The following is a 15,300-nucleotide window of genomic DNA, read 5'->3' as shown; positions in this document are numbered from 1 at the left end:
TCATACCAGAACGCGTGTGTTTTTCGTAGACAAAAAACATCAGATAAGCTCTAATTAATCCACAAATAGATACACTTTTAACAAAACTCCGTGTGTGGCTTCACTAAATGAACAAGAAAGCCTCTTCATGTAGTATTTGTGATCCGAATGACAGAGATCTGCAATACGATATCTACCACGGTGTCGGAATGGAACTATTGTTCACACACTAATCGCACAAAAGCTGTCTTATGTGCTGCTATTACAGATGTCTGAGCACAAACAACTCTTTTCTCTTAGACGCTTTAATGGACTTTTATAACTTTCCAAATGAATTGGTCAAAGACATACTGTCTTTACATCAAATGAAATGTATTGTCGAAAATATTTAGTTATTTGCTGTTTTGTTTCGTATAATGGAAACCGAGAAAACACAAACAACCTGTCTTTCATTTATAGTCTTTGCAGCTGTTAATTTTCGTATATGGATCGAAATTGCTCCCGATTGCCGGAGATTACAAGAAATTGGGACAAACGGTCGCTTGGTTATAATTATATCGATTTAATTTTCGGAGTTCTCGGCTATACTCTTCCTTCTAGCCAAACTATTTACATTCGATATTGTAACATTCTTACATTCATTAATAAATTATTAAAAGATTATTATCTCCCTAGCAAAAAGTGTTAGTTATAGTAGACATTATTAAGACCTAGCAAATTACTCCTAATGATAGATCATTTATCAAATCGTTCATTCGTTTTTTACCGAGCTGCTTCAGCGGATTGGAATGAAATAAATTTCTCTGGAAACTCAATGGAGCTGCCACCTACCAGCCAGGGGAAGATTCACTAGTAACTCTGCTAGAAATTTCTTTATTTAAGACACTTGAAAAAGGTGTGGGTGTAGTCGAAGTTCTAAAGTGTAGTACAATCGCGATTCGGGATAGCTCTTATGATTCGATTTTAGAATCGATATATTAACAGTTCCGGGTATTAGGAGAGCAGAGGGCGGAGTTAATTCTTTTGCCTAGAGTTGTTCATTAGTATTGTGATTATTGCTACTATTGTTAAGTTTTTATTCATAATTCATACGCTCCTGTTACTTTGTGTGTGGATAGGATTGAGGATAAAAGAGACAGCATTTAACGTTGGTTATAATAATATTTATTTACACACACGTATTTAAACATTCTAAACATCTAAATAGGTAATAGTTATGAAATATATTTGTTGTAATTTATTTGATATGTACACTAAATTAGAAACATCACAATGGGATACTATAGGCAACAAATTTCTCACATAAAATCATCGAATTGATTCACTCATTATTTGGTAAATATTTGAAAAATTGGAATTAGCGTAAATTTGCCTAAGTAAAGCAATAAGTGGATATAAAAGCAAGCTTTATTAACGAGTTAAATTAAACCGTTGTCACAGAAAGTAGACCCATCATCTTGCCACTAGTGGGAACTTTGGGTCCGTGCACAATCATTTCTTGCACTGTTGGAAAATTATCATATCCTTCTTTATGGACCCTTTTACTTTTATGTTTTTTCACAGTATTATCTAAATTGTTTGCCGCTTTCTTCGAAGAAAACGAATGAACTTTTTCGATGGGTTTATGTATAACTAATTCGCCGTTTTCCTCGATGTTCCTCGACGCTAACAATATCTCTTGCCTCTGTTTCCTCTCCTTCGACTTTTCTAAATGTTTTTTACGTTCCTCTTTCGTCCAGTACCGCCCAATCTGTAATAAAACGTCATCAACAAAAGAACGTACAGCTGCAAAAGCTTACTTTAAGTTCCGACACAGTGTCGTCTTCCGTCGTTAATCCTGCCCTTTCTTCCGATATTTTGATCGCTCTATTTTTAAGTATCCTATTTCGAACTGGTCGCCTTGCAATGTACCTAGTACCGTCAGGTCTGCGCTTGACTTTCCATTCCATCATAGTTTCTAAAGTGGCTGTTTCGGGTTGGGTAGTGTAAGTCTAAAAATAATAGGGAATTGGAAACTAATAATCTCTGATTTGAAATGCATATACATACCTGTGAGCTACTGACAAACTGGTACTGACTTAAGCTAGGCGACGTGAAGCTTGTCGTAGGTTTCGACACTATGTCAATATTATTTTGAACTAAAGCTTGTCTAAACAGTTGCTGCTGCAGAAGCATAGTTTGTTGCAAATTAGCTACGTTTGTATACATGGTGTCAGAGAGCAGATGTGCTGGAGTTGCTCCAACTCCTATTCTAGTCGTGGGAGAAGACGGACTATTCGTTTTTGACGTTGACTTAGATTTCTTTTTGGAAGTTGCTTGTTGTTTGCAAGCATCGCACGTTTCCGTCTGGTCTTTTTCCTTAGTAGTGTCTTCCTTCTCCACAGGGGGGCACAGGATTAATGTAGATCTGTAAAAATCCACTTTTAGTTCAGTTTCAAATATGTTCGGCCATACCTATATGTATCCTTTTGTTTCGAATCCTGACTACAGGCTAGCTCGAAAGTTAAAGGATTACTGTTACAAGATCCTCCCGTGTTATAAGCACTGGAGCTATTTTCATGTTCCTCACCACTGCTGTTGCTTTTCGATGACTTGCATCTTTGTTTCTTGTTATCTTTCGGTGTCGCATCTTTATTTTGCGGGTTCCATCCTTGGTCTTGCAATTTGAGCCATTGTTCTACCATACTTTGGTCGTCGGCTTCGTACGGGCAAGAATAAATCGGTTCCATTTCAGAATCTACTGACTCTGGGATTGTTTCATATATGTGTTCAGTGTCGGATTCTTGAGGTGCTGGGATGTGTGGTAACTGTGGCGGTTTTCTTTTGTCGATTTTTACTAATTGGATATTTTGCATGCGATGATCTAATTCGGAAATTTCATGATTTATTGAATCCATTTTCGAACGTACTAAACTATTGGTGAGATTAAGTCGGTCTTGTATAAAATGAGGAGGAACTTTGGGAGCTGTGTCATTTCTAGGGGAATGCTGAGATTCTGTTTGCTGTTGTACTAATTGTTCTATAAGACTGTTCTGGTAAGCGGCACTACGGCCCCCTGGTGAAATTGCGTCGATTGGTTCCGCATCTAGATATTCTTCGCTCTGGAAAATAAAGTTTGTTCGAATATTAATGCTGCCATCTATTTACAGGGGTAAGGAAATAGGGAGAGTTCGATAATGGGGTCTGCAAATTTTCCTAAATGGCTCAAGGAGTAGTTTGAAAATGAAACGAGAAGTCGGGACTTACCCTGTTATAACATCTGCTAACCAATAATGTGACAGCTTTTCTATTTTCAGCGAAGAGGGATTCAGTTTCTTCTTTATTAGCGACGTCTTTTCCATTGACTTGTAAAATTTGATCGCCTTGTCGTAATCTGCCATCCCTGTCGGCAACACTTTGGGGCGCTATATCTCTAATATACACTTCCGTGCAAGTGTCAGCTTCAGAACCGGAGCTGTAGCAAACTGTTAAACCTAACTTCTCGTCGCTACTACATTTTCGTAGTGTCACTTCCTGTAATAAGAAAATAAGACATGTAAATTATATCAAAAAATTGAACTAGAAAAGAAAGCGTCTCAATGAGATGATTGAAATTACGTTCGGGTCAGCGACGCAAAGTCTTTAAGCGCTTATTTATAAAAAACTTTAAAGGGGATAATTCTCGAGATTGTTTCCTTAAGACACTTTTCCCTTAAGTAAGCCAGATTGAAGGAAGAAACCAAGAAACTGTAAAAAACTCGCCTTCATTCATGCGTGGGACTAGGTTTTTTGACGAATTAAATGAGGACTTCTTATGTTCAATTCCCGTTTAATAAAAAAGACGGTCTGGAAATGCAAAATTTCCATAAAAGTGATTGAGTTGGGGAGCCTTGAATGCGTTGCTGATGCTGATTTATTTATCGTATTACATGGCTATTCTTGATTTACAGCACCCGTCTTAGGTTCATTATGCGACATGAGGACCGGATTAAAATTTTTATCAAACCGACGAAACTTTATTTGATTACTCAATCGATTCGTAATTACAGTATTTTCAATTGACCTTAACTCGCGGTATATAACAGGCCGCTATTCCATTCCACCTCCTATAATTCRTCAGAGGCGGCTCCAAAACCTTGGCCATAATCAAAACCGTTGAAAGATCAAAATTAAATCCCTTCTTAAGATGAGGGGTCGAATGAATGGATCTTTTTTCACCTCCAACGAGCAGTCAAATCACACGTCAGTGACCATAATTTAGTTCCCAAATGTCGCATAACGTTTTTATTTATAGGTGCAGTTAATGTTAATAAGTTGGCACCTTGTTTGCAGTGATGGGGACTGGAAAAGCTTTCGTGAGTTCGATKACATTTTTATCCGATCAGAACTTGGGGTGGAATCATTTCCAATTTCCACACCTGTAATTTGTTTCTTTGAAACAGATACTTGTGATTCTTGGGATGCCTGGGATGTAATTTAGTTTCCGTGCGTTAGTTGATAGAATTTGTGGAATGGTGTGAAAGAAATGATCGAGATGCATTTTGTAGGCATCTTTTGAATAGTTGATGGCCCCGACACATTAGGCACGTGACAAGACGCTGGCAGCCACAGTATCAATCCGATGTCAATGTTAGAACCATTTGATTTCCCATAGGGCCCGAGGGCTGCGTCCAGACTGTTGATATTCATGATGTCTGCATGCTACATTTCAGATTGTGTGCATCAGGCGCGTACGTGTTGAGATTTATTCACGTCATAATCACAACAAAACTCATCTCTTGTCACTCAATATGTCAGTTTAATCAAACTGTAGTAATTGTAATGTTGTTTCAATCACCCACACTTCCTCCATTTCCGATTTACGCTGCAATAATAACTGTATTGTTATTACTGCATTATCACAGAATCGTAAAAAGTACCAGGAATTGACTCTTGTTAATATTAAATCATCAAGCATTTAGAATATTTCGCACCTAGCACATGTACACGACATGGGACATGTTCGTTGATAATTAAAGCTAATTATTAGAAACAATTTTCGTAGTACTTGTTTCAGATAAGCACAATTAAGTTAACAACTATGATGAAGATGGACATTTTATTTACAAACAGAAACGAAATTAGTTACAGCTTAAGACGAATGACCTTTTAAATGTAATAAAATCCAACATAAAGTTTACGTCCTACGTTACAACACACTCAAATAATTATGTGTTCCAACACTAACTACCGGCCCTCACTCGTTGTGACGATCAAAAACGCACCCACCTCCAAGTCTATATCATGTGTCAAACAATCCAAAGAGTTATCTTCCAGCCATGTCAATCCCGAAAGTTCTGTTTGGCAACCTGTTGAGATCAGTTTAGAAGTGGGAGGTTTTTCTTGTGGCGACTCTGATATTCTTCTCTTAACTTCAACAACAATAGGCTCTTGTGCGGTGAGAAATGCTCTAACTGCATCTTCGTGTGGGAAGCTGCTTACGTCAGTCCCATTGACCTGTAACCAAAGACAATACTCTCACTCACTGTTTAACCTACATAACTGCTATTTATCGTAACTAACCATTCGCTTAAAAGAAATGTTAAAGCAAATCGGCGATTATTATTGCGTTACTTGACGTTATCTCCACTTATTCCGTCCCCGAGGAGATGGAGTAGTCTTTGCTTTAACATCACTTGCTTAGAGGGAGCAGAAAAACCTGATAGAATCGATCGGATTCAAAAAATTGCTTCCGACATCTAAAGTAATTAATTTGGCTTCAGTCTAATACACGACCATATTTGTTTTGTTTTATTCAATTCGAGAAAAAAACTTAAATTTCATTCTCTCGGTACGAAATTAAACTGTAGGTAATTGCTCTGAAAAGACACTTAACAAAATGATGAACTTGGTAATTACGTAATTAAATCAGGAGAATCACTAAATGAAGCTTTCGAGCAGCATAGCAAAACTTGTTCGGAAGTTTTCATAAATAAAAACGTAAGCCAGAGTTTTGTTTATTTTGTATTTCTTCTCAAGATGCCAGAAGCGAGCTTAATGAGATTAGTTTTCACACGTTGAAAAAACGGATCGGAAACCGTGTTCGAAATTTTAGTAAATCCATTTTCGATGTGTAAATTGAACCAATCGTAAATTATCAGAAATCATTTGTCGCACATAATTCCCAGCTTTTGTTTTCAACTAAAGCGAAACTTTCGCCGAGGATACTGAATACAATTGCATTGTTTTGCTCTGTCAGTTAGCTGTTGGAGATCGCGATAAACAAGTTTTATTTCCGTTTCATTTGAGCGCCTAGCTGAATCTCATTTGGGGGATATTTTTTACAATACATTTAATTGCGATGGTATTTTTTCAAGGGATCACACTCAACATTTTTGTTTACCCACACGAACAAATATGGAAGAGACAAATAAAATCTCATAGATTAAAAATAAATTGCATATCTCTATAAAAAATCCAATTTCTAGTTGCTACAACAGAAAAAAAAGGATATAAAATATGATAGGAAATTGGAAAAAAAACAGAAGGTCTGGAGATTGGAAAAGGGATAAGCAATACAAAAATATTAAGAAAAGATTTATATAAAAATCTAAAGAGAGAGAGAGAAGTGTCGGTCATAATTTAAACTCCGGTAGAAGCATAAAAGTATCTTAAGATTTCGGTAGACTGAGGGTGCGTAATGATTCTTTTTGCATGTAAATTGGATAAAAAGTGTAAATAAAAAGTGTAAATGATGTTGTTGAACTAATGTGTGAGCTAATTGCTCTATGATATTTGAAAATTATTTTTGAAACGAGTTAGCGGGCGGAAATGGCCGTGATATGCCCAGGGATATTAAAGTACGATGTTTGACCATGCATGATATCAATATTAGAGCGTAGAAATATAAAAAGGTTCTAAAAATACGCTTCACCTGTTGTGGTCGAGTAATTCAAAATTGGCTGTCCAGAGTAAGTGAAGTAAAGAAGGGGTCCAGGGTCTTCGAAATCGTGATTTGTATCGATTCCCCATGTCAACGTTATCAGTTTTATAAATGAGTTGCGATCTCATCGTTGTACGTATTCAACCGAAATAAAAATCGTATTTGGTTTGGAAGATGGTGCTTTTTCAACGGTCTCGCCGTCATTTCAAATGTATCAACTTATAAAATACCGAGAGTGACCGAATCAACACGTAACAATATACGCTGATAAACCGACTCTAGAACTCTGCGAAACTTGGCTGAAATAGGATATCAATTCCTCGGTCAGTGTCAGAAATATCATTCTCATTCTCTCCTTATTGTGTTTTTCTATGATGTTGAAAGTAAACGTCGAAAGTTAAATTTGACGCTCATGAAACCATTCTCTTTCTGATAATTAATAGTCTTTGTTCCTCACTTTATTATGTAGGAATTACAATATACCACAAGAAATTAAATTAAGTTTGTGCGCATATTGTTCAAAATTTGATTGTATACGAGTTTATGTTAAGGTTTACTCATTTCTATGTCCAATTAAGACACAAGGCTCTGGTATAACTTCCAACTTCTTCCTGGCAGCCGAAAAACATTTTTACACATGAAAAACTTTCTCCCACACTAACAAAAAATACACTCCTACGAGACTAAAAGAATCTTAATTAATTGTTAAGTTTTTTGTTTCGAGATTATCGTCCTTTGGCTTGAAAATTATCAATTGCCTCATTATCGATTTACTATTGTTATGACTTCCACTTTCCACTGCTTCACTGCTACATTAAATCGGATCGTGAAGACCTGACATCACAAGCAGGTATTAATTTTCATTCGTTGTCCTCAGGAGTGGTGACAGTCCATTACGCGAACGGCTATGCTTCCAAATGGGAATTCCACCGGTTTTTGTCTCAACTTATCTAAACGTTAAATCTCCATTGACGACTCGTCAACCGGGCAACAAATGAGCAAACACAATCAAGATTCGAAATGGCTTCACTCGTAGGTGACCTTATCAAAAAACACAATATTACTAGAGCGAAACGAGCGCCAAACACTTTGTCATCCAACAAATTACATATCCTAGATCCTAGACTTGTCGAAATAATTATTAGATTACAAGGCAGTCGAGGTCTTTATGTCGCTGCATAATTAAGACAAAGTTGAAATCACTCTAAGTCGAATTAGAGCAGTTATACGAAACCGCAACCGCAACTGTCCATCGATCAGTAAATTTTGAAAAATAAACTACTTTGATACAAAAATAATCTTTTATACCAAAAATCACAATTATTATCTCATTTCACTTTGTTAATTAACAAAAAGCAGATTTCTGTCTGTGATATTATGTTGAGGAATTGGGTGTTTTCATAGCCCTAATATGTAGTAACATGTAGAAGGTTTTGGCTATTGGTTACAACTTATAGGACTAGACTTTGACTGACTGTCTCCCTCAGCTTTTATAAATATTTTATTCAAATTTTAATTTGTTCATATCGTTTGAAAACCTTGAAAGTCGGCGCCCATGGTGCAACACGACACGAAGTGCATTGTTGTCAAGACAGCGCACTATTATAGACCAAAATTGGGCAATAAAAGCTCCATAATTAACGGAATTTACATTTAAATGAAATAATTAAGTTTTTCATTGTTCTATCTGAATTAGCATTTGATTGTGCTGACCACGAACCGCTACTGCATCTCTCGGGGCATCAGGATCGCATTTGATCAGCGACAAATTGACTTAGAGCCATTGTCTAAAAGTCAGTTCAGTTGGGAAGACAATACAGCTATGAGAATGAGAACGAACAATTGTGTTTTGTACGAGGTGTTAGTATAATTATGTAAGTTAACAGGTTAAAAGCTTTGTTAAAAGGAGGTCGAGTGGAGTGGTGTTTTTCGAATTTTATTTTTCAGTCTCTGTGCGCAACATAACAGAACTCCTCGAATATTTTCAAGGCGGATTAATTGAGTAGCGCATGTACATTTTCAAATTGAGTGGCGGCTGTCTCGGTGTTTCAATGAACTGACTTAATGATAGCAGTGTACATTACATACTGCTGGGTTTATATACAGAAGAGCACGTGCGCTTTAACCGTTCGCTCACACGCAACAAAACCAAATGGAGACAGTAAATAAAATCTGTTCGACATGATTTATATTTTAATTTATGCGGTAAGACGGATTTATGCTGTAACCAAATGTACTCGCTTCCATCTTTTGAAAAAATCGTGAAATATTTTAACACCTACTCATCACTTGTGGCACCTTTTTGCAACAACAACCCGAAACAGGGAAATTTTAAAAATTGTCTCGTTGAACATAATTGATAGAAGTGAGTCACGCAATGAGAGACAATGAAAGTTGCACTTTAGCTGACTTGAAACCCCTCCTGTATCCTCGAAATCGTCAATATCGGCACAATAGTCAAAGCATAGTAGATGTTTTTCGCACAGGAAGCCGTAAGCGGGTCGATGAAATGAAACCATTCAATAAATCAAGGTGGTCTAACACCTTTTGTCGATGAAATGAAGTCCAATATCCGGCTCGGGTAACATGCAGGGATGACCATGCATCCATTAGCAATGAGGCTTAAACTTCTGTATCGCATTAATGCTTCTCTCTGTATCACACTAGTATATTGACGAGGATACGTGAATTAATGGAGAACATTGAGCAAGACTGACGTGGAAAAGGTTGTCGGTTGTTCGCCCCCTAATTTACAACAAGCGGTCATCTAGGGGGATTCTCGATGAGGATCAAATTATACACACCAAAATTGATACAGTAATAATTTAGTTGGCGCGGTGTATCATTGCGTTTTTAATTATAGACATTTATTACGAGCGATTATTAATTAGTTCGGCTCCTGAGAGACAAGCCGAAATTCATAAAGAAAATTACTTGCCAACCCTTGCCAAGTCGTAAAATCTGCGAATTGTACTTGGGGAATGTACGCGTTTTACGGCGCCGCTAATGTCGGACTAATTTTTTAAAAAACATGTAGCTGTCTGGATCAGAATTTCGTTAAAAGCGCAATTTTTTACTCGACTTTTCTATACTTAAGAAGAAAAGATTTGCCTGTGAATGGGATTTATGTTTTCAAACATCAAATGAGAGCAATAGAATTGGAAATTCAGTACACAAAGTAATTCTAAAAGGGATATGTCCCTCATTTTCTCTTTTTCTTTGGAATAATTCGAGACAATTCGCAGTGGAAGAGCAAAAGAGATCCATCTGAAGATAGAAAAACAAGATGACTATTTGAATTGCAAGCGCACGCTAGCATATAAACGCAATCTAGAAGAGGAGTTAAAAGATATTAATTGAACACTCTGGTGGGTACAAAGGGCATTAAATCTCTTAGAGATATATCTCGCACCTTTTGCACTTTTTCCGCTTTAAACTGCATTCTATCTTTACAGAACGAATGACAACATTCATTCCTGTGTCAGTCTTTGCGAATGTATACCTTCGTACACCTTTTCATGTTCTTCATTCAAACGTGCGTTTTTCCGATGTTGCTGACATCAATGCTTAATATTTTACATCTTTAGTATTTTACATCAATAAAAACATTTCGTAAGACTATTACCACCATTCCCGTTTGATTTTATAATTAAAAAAACTTTACTAATGACTCGTTTCATTCTCACCCCCATTTTGTATAACTTACTTCTCCTACAACTTGCCTCATCCTCATAGTTTCAATTATTTTATTATTATCTTTTAAACCAATAATAAATAAAACAAATCAACAAACAAAAAACCGCTAGTAATATTTTATACTCGATTTACTCAGGATTTATCAATGTCAGCAGTATTAGCTAAAACAACTTTAATCAGGAAAAATTATGCATTTGCTGCTGAAATTTATATCTTGTTTTTCTACTTTTATGAGAATTTATGAGAAATATATTATTCATGCAAAACATTTTAAGTTTATAATATGTATTTAAATTGCGTTTAACCGAATCTTTGACATTAATAATAATAAAATAATAACAAGTTTATTGTTTTATAAGGATTCTTTGTCATAGCATTATTAATGTATGTATTAAGAAAAAAAATGTGACGTTTATGACCGGTAATTGTATATAATTAAGTTTGTCGGGGCAATTTCGTAATGTCCAGGTGCCGTATCGGCATATTAAATTCGTAATGTATCGATAAATTGATCTATAATTGAGCTTTAATGTCGTCCACCCCTGTGAAAGCTGCGCCGCTGTCGCAAGCTCGACTTATATGGTAAATTGGATTCACTATGATACTTGTAAAGTAAGTGAATTGAGGAAAGACCATTTACACTCGAACTGCGACAAACAATATATTTCATTTGAAGTTAGGATCTAAATGTAAAATCCAATATGTGAGTTCTAGACGGCATTTTATCTGTCAAACACAGAACTCTAACTAGATCCGTAAGTTGGAATCCGTCTTTCTCGAACGCGTCGACCAAGAATGTGGCCACGACACGCATGCAGAGTGAATTCAGAGAAGGCATCAGTCATCCCTTTGTTAGACTAGGTTCAGAATGTTCAGATGCGTCAGTGCTCCCGCGAGACGCACTCCAGCTATATGTGAACACGTTACACTAAATTACACGCTCCTATATTTCTGTTTTCTCACTGTTAACAGGTACAAGCAAGAACGAGACGGGATGCTGTCACACAACACTTGCGGACAGATTTAACGGACCATATTTTGACAGGCTCTATTGCTCATGTATTAATCATAACGCGCAACAAAATAACCTTTTATTTAGGTTTTAGTACCACCTTTATTTTTGGACACGACCCTGCCATAAATCCGCTACCAAACATCGCAATAATTACCCCCGCAGCCATTCAATTATCCATCAACTTGACACAACATTTAATCTTATTACCCGTAATACTGTCAAATGATGGCAGCGCATCCGCATCCATCATGTTCGACGAAATACCCAAACCTGGCGAACATCCCGCCTATATTAATTATTTTATACACAAAATTTCTTCATCGCACAAGTCATTAATTTTTTATGATCACTTTAAATTATCCCAAACGTGAAAATGTTAGACTTCTTATTCACGACTGAACTAATTAATAAGTGTCGACTTGTTACTTACAGAATATGTCCTATCGATTGTTTTCTTAATAAGATGTCACCATTACATTTTCATTTTTTTACGTAGTTGTAATTTGTAATTAATTCTCCAAGCACAAGTAAGACACATTGTAAGTACACGTTTTAATTGAATGTTAAAATACATACCACAACCTTAAAATAGACGTTGATCGTTGCACAAACGATTTGGGTTAACAGATTCGCAAGAAAAAAGAAAGAAACGAGAAAAGTTTTTTCTAATTATGCAGATTATACAACCAGAAAGTCGGAATAATATAGCACAAAACGAAAAGATCTACGGGGTTAAAACCCTAGAATAGACAAGAAATTGCCTGAAGCATTGAATGAATAGGGGTTTAGGGAAAAAAAGAAGGCAGCTAGAAATTGATTTAACTTTTTTTCTTTCGACTGTATCGATTGTATTTTGGAAAATGCTGTTTGATTGTAACCATAAGGGACTGATTAAAAAAAACTAAATAAAATAAGATTTGGAACCCTAAAGACATCGGTAACGACATACTTAGAGAAAATTCCCTTTAAATCCCTATTTAATATCCTAAGTAGTTCCTTAATGTTGCATTTTGAGACAATTTCCGGAAAAGCAAACTAACGAGGGCTTAGATCGCAGATAAGTGAAATTTATGCACCAGCCACTACATTAAGGTTATTTTATTAATTAAAAGAATGACAGGTTTAGTGAGGCATATAACGTTTCTCAAGTATTCTCCTGTAATAAGGGAGGGTTCATCGCTCATTAGGCAATTACGTTTGGTGCCAAAACGTTATGTTTTGATGTGTGTTACGACACGGAAGCAATATTCTCAAGTAAATAACACAAATTAATTTACATCACGGTGAATGTTGGTTCTATAAATGACAGTAGTCGAATGCGTATTCAGATTTTCTCGCCTCCTCACATATTAAAAATTTAAGTGTGCTTCTGTCAAACCACCTTGCTAAAGTTTTATTTACTTTTATAACGTCGACGCAGCTGTAAAATTTTATTTATGGCAATAAAAGTCTGTATTCAATATAGGGAAGTTAGTAAAATCCTGCTAAATACCCCTAATTACAAGAATGTAAGTCATGTGAAATGAAACTGCGAATCGCAATTCATTCCATTCATGCCCTAAATCTGTATTCCCAATCACGGCATAAGGCAATGAATTTTAATTAAAATTAATTACAAGGATAACAATGACAAAAAACTGCACTTTTTCATTCATTGAAAATCCATTCCCACTTTGCAAAACATCAAATTGATGAGTTTCTCATTAATTCGAATTTGTTTGTGCTACCAAATCTATAAACACAGCCCCTAAATCACTATATATGTCTTGGCATTTTCAAACTTCCCAACTTTACAAAAACTTTATGAGACTAAATCGTTTCCATTTATTTACTAACATCCAGCGACCCTAAGAAACGACAACTTTCTCCCCAGTAAATCACTCATGGTTTGACCACTTTCTTTCATTGATTGCAGATATTCCAGAAAATTGGTTTTAAATCACCGACACGTGCGATAGACCCAAAACAAATCCTACACGGCTTTATATACTACGACGAACACGATGACGGATTAACCCCTTTAACTCAATAAACACATACATTTTACCCCTTTAAAATACACCGACAAGCAACGTCTAATTACACGTGCCACTCTAAGCATTTTTAAAACATAACTCTAACTTGGACCGCCTTTAATTAAAACCTCCGCAAGACGCAAATCTGCCACCCTCTGTGAACATCTTTCTAGAAATAAAAAATTAAGAATCAGAATGGCGCTACAGGGCTATAAAAACTAAAAAGTTTAAGTCCATTAAATCCAAAATCAAAAAAGTCTTCCTGATGTGAGAGAATTATTTTTATCGTATGTGTAAGTAATATAATTGTTGCTCGGTTGGATGCAAAGTGATAATCTGGTTCACAGAGTGATTAGATTTCGATTTGTGTCGATTTAGATGTTCTATTCGTTTTGTGCCAATTTAATGTAGCATCAACGCTTATTCAAGGAATCGTTTACGGGTAAGTGACTCAAATGGGGCTATTTAAACGGTGTTAGTGACAAGAATGCAATTTATGTAAAATTTATGGTGCGTAACAAGAGTCCATTTGCGAGTGACATTTGTAGTAATAGAAAGTGGTCACACATCGATTGGTGTTGAAAAAAATCGTGTCGTGTCGTCTTCGGAGATTTTGGCGGCAAAGCGACGCGTAATTATCAACTAGATAAGAAAAGCAAGCTAGTGGTGGAGCAAATGTAATAATAGAAGTCGGTGCGACAAAAAGTCTTTGAGGGTGGGCAGCCTGGAAAGATAACAGATCCGGAAGGTTTAAGTGATAGCGACCGTTGACGAACTCAGTATCTTGATTAAATACGTGCAATCGTAGTGAATGAATCTAATTGCAACCCGCTGGCTCTTTCGTTTCATGGTTGGAAGCCGCTGACAATAGTTATTGACGAGACGATCTAGTTCCGCAAGAATCTCGTCCATTCGATGTGGACGTCAAACCATATATTCTGTACGTTGCAAAAATGCAAGAGTGCGCTTGCAGAGTCACAAAAACAATTTGATTGATGGATTTTCCATCAAAGCTCGACCATTTTTATGTCTCAATAGAATAAAGTCATCAGTTTTCGTTCGGCTTCCAAGGGCTTTTTATATTAAAAGAAGACGAAACGACTTCGTTAATCAAATGCATGCATATTTCTGCATAATGGATGGAGAGAAAAGCCCCCTGTTGCGCGCCGCCACTGAGAAAGATAAGCCGAATATATCTTCACGGTAACTGACACGAGAAAAGAAGTTCAAAAAACTACAGCAAAGCATCAAAGGCTTTCGTGCTTTCTACACTATTTGAAATTTACATACAAAGCTCGTATTTGTCTTTTAGCCTGTTTACATAACACCTCATGACACAGTTTTTGTGTTAGATAAATATAATAAGCTCGAGGTCAGCGATGACCAAGCTACGATAAATCCATAACGTGCGAGAAGTTTACAATTTTGCTTGTGCACGGAGTTTAAAGCTCAGCCGTAAATATGTCAATTGAAACAGTTAAGAAAAATACATTTATTCCTGTAACAAGATGTGGAAATTTATAGCTGCTCTTTGAAGAAATAAATTATTGTAATAAAAGCACAAGTTCCTACATGCGTCTAGTGGCATTTTTATTTGCCTCTCATTTTCACTAAACGCTTCAAAATAAAAGGCTTCTTTCTATTATTGACTCCAGTCAAAACGCTTCTCATAAAAAAACTCGCTCCATTATTTG

The 15,300-nt window shown here is 36.2% G+C and overlaps 1 protein-coding gene across 1 annotated transcript in view; it reads right to left on the bottom strand.

Moving 5' to 3' along the window:
• Positions 1-1,368: 1,368 nt before the first annotated feature.
• The window catches only part of LOC123006170 (PDZ domain-containing RING finger protein 4), a 33,916-nt gene continuing 19,984 nt past the window's right edge, over positions 1,369-15,300 (bottom strand). Inside the window, exons 2-7 of the mRNA XM_044400445.1 lie at positions 5,227-5,454; positions 3,226-3,492; positions 2,434-3,080; positions 2,029-2,386; positions 1,779-1,970; positions 1,369-1,729 (exon numbers count right to left, since the gene is read on the bottom strand). Of these exons, the coding sequence (XP_044256380.1) occupies positions 1,403-1,729; positions 1,779-1,970; positions 2,029-2,386; positions 2,434-3,080; positions 3,226-3,492; positions 5,227-5,454 (2,019 nt within the window). The 3' untranslated portion in view covers positions 1,369-1,402. The remainder of the gene's footprint in view (positions 1,730-1,778; positions 1,971-2,028; positions 2,387-2,433; positions 3,081-3,225; positions 3,493-5,226; positions 5,455-15,300) is intronic.

This window comes from Tribolium madens, unplaced genomic scaffold (genome assembly GCF_015345945.1).
Source record: "Tribolium madens isolate multiple individuals breed KSU strain unplaced genomic scaffold, Tmad_KSU_1.1 Scaffold_2;HRSCAF=44;Tcas5.2_LGX, whole genome shotgun sequence".
Lineage (NCBI taxonomy): Eukaryota > Metazoa > Arthropoda > Insecta > Coleoptera > Tenebrionidae > Tribolium > Tribolium madens.
The sequence above is the reverse complement of the archived record's forward strand: the minus strand, read 5'-3'. Positions and strand labels throughout refer to the sequence as shown.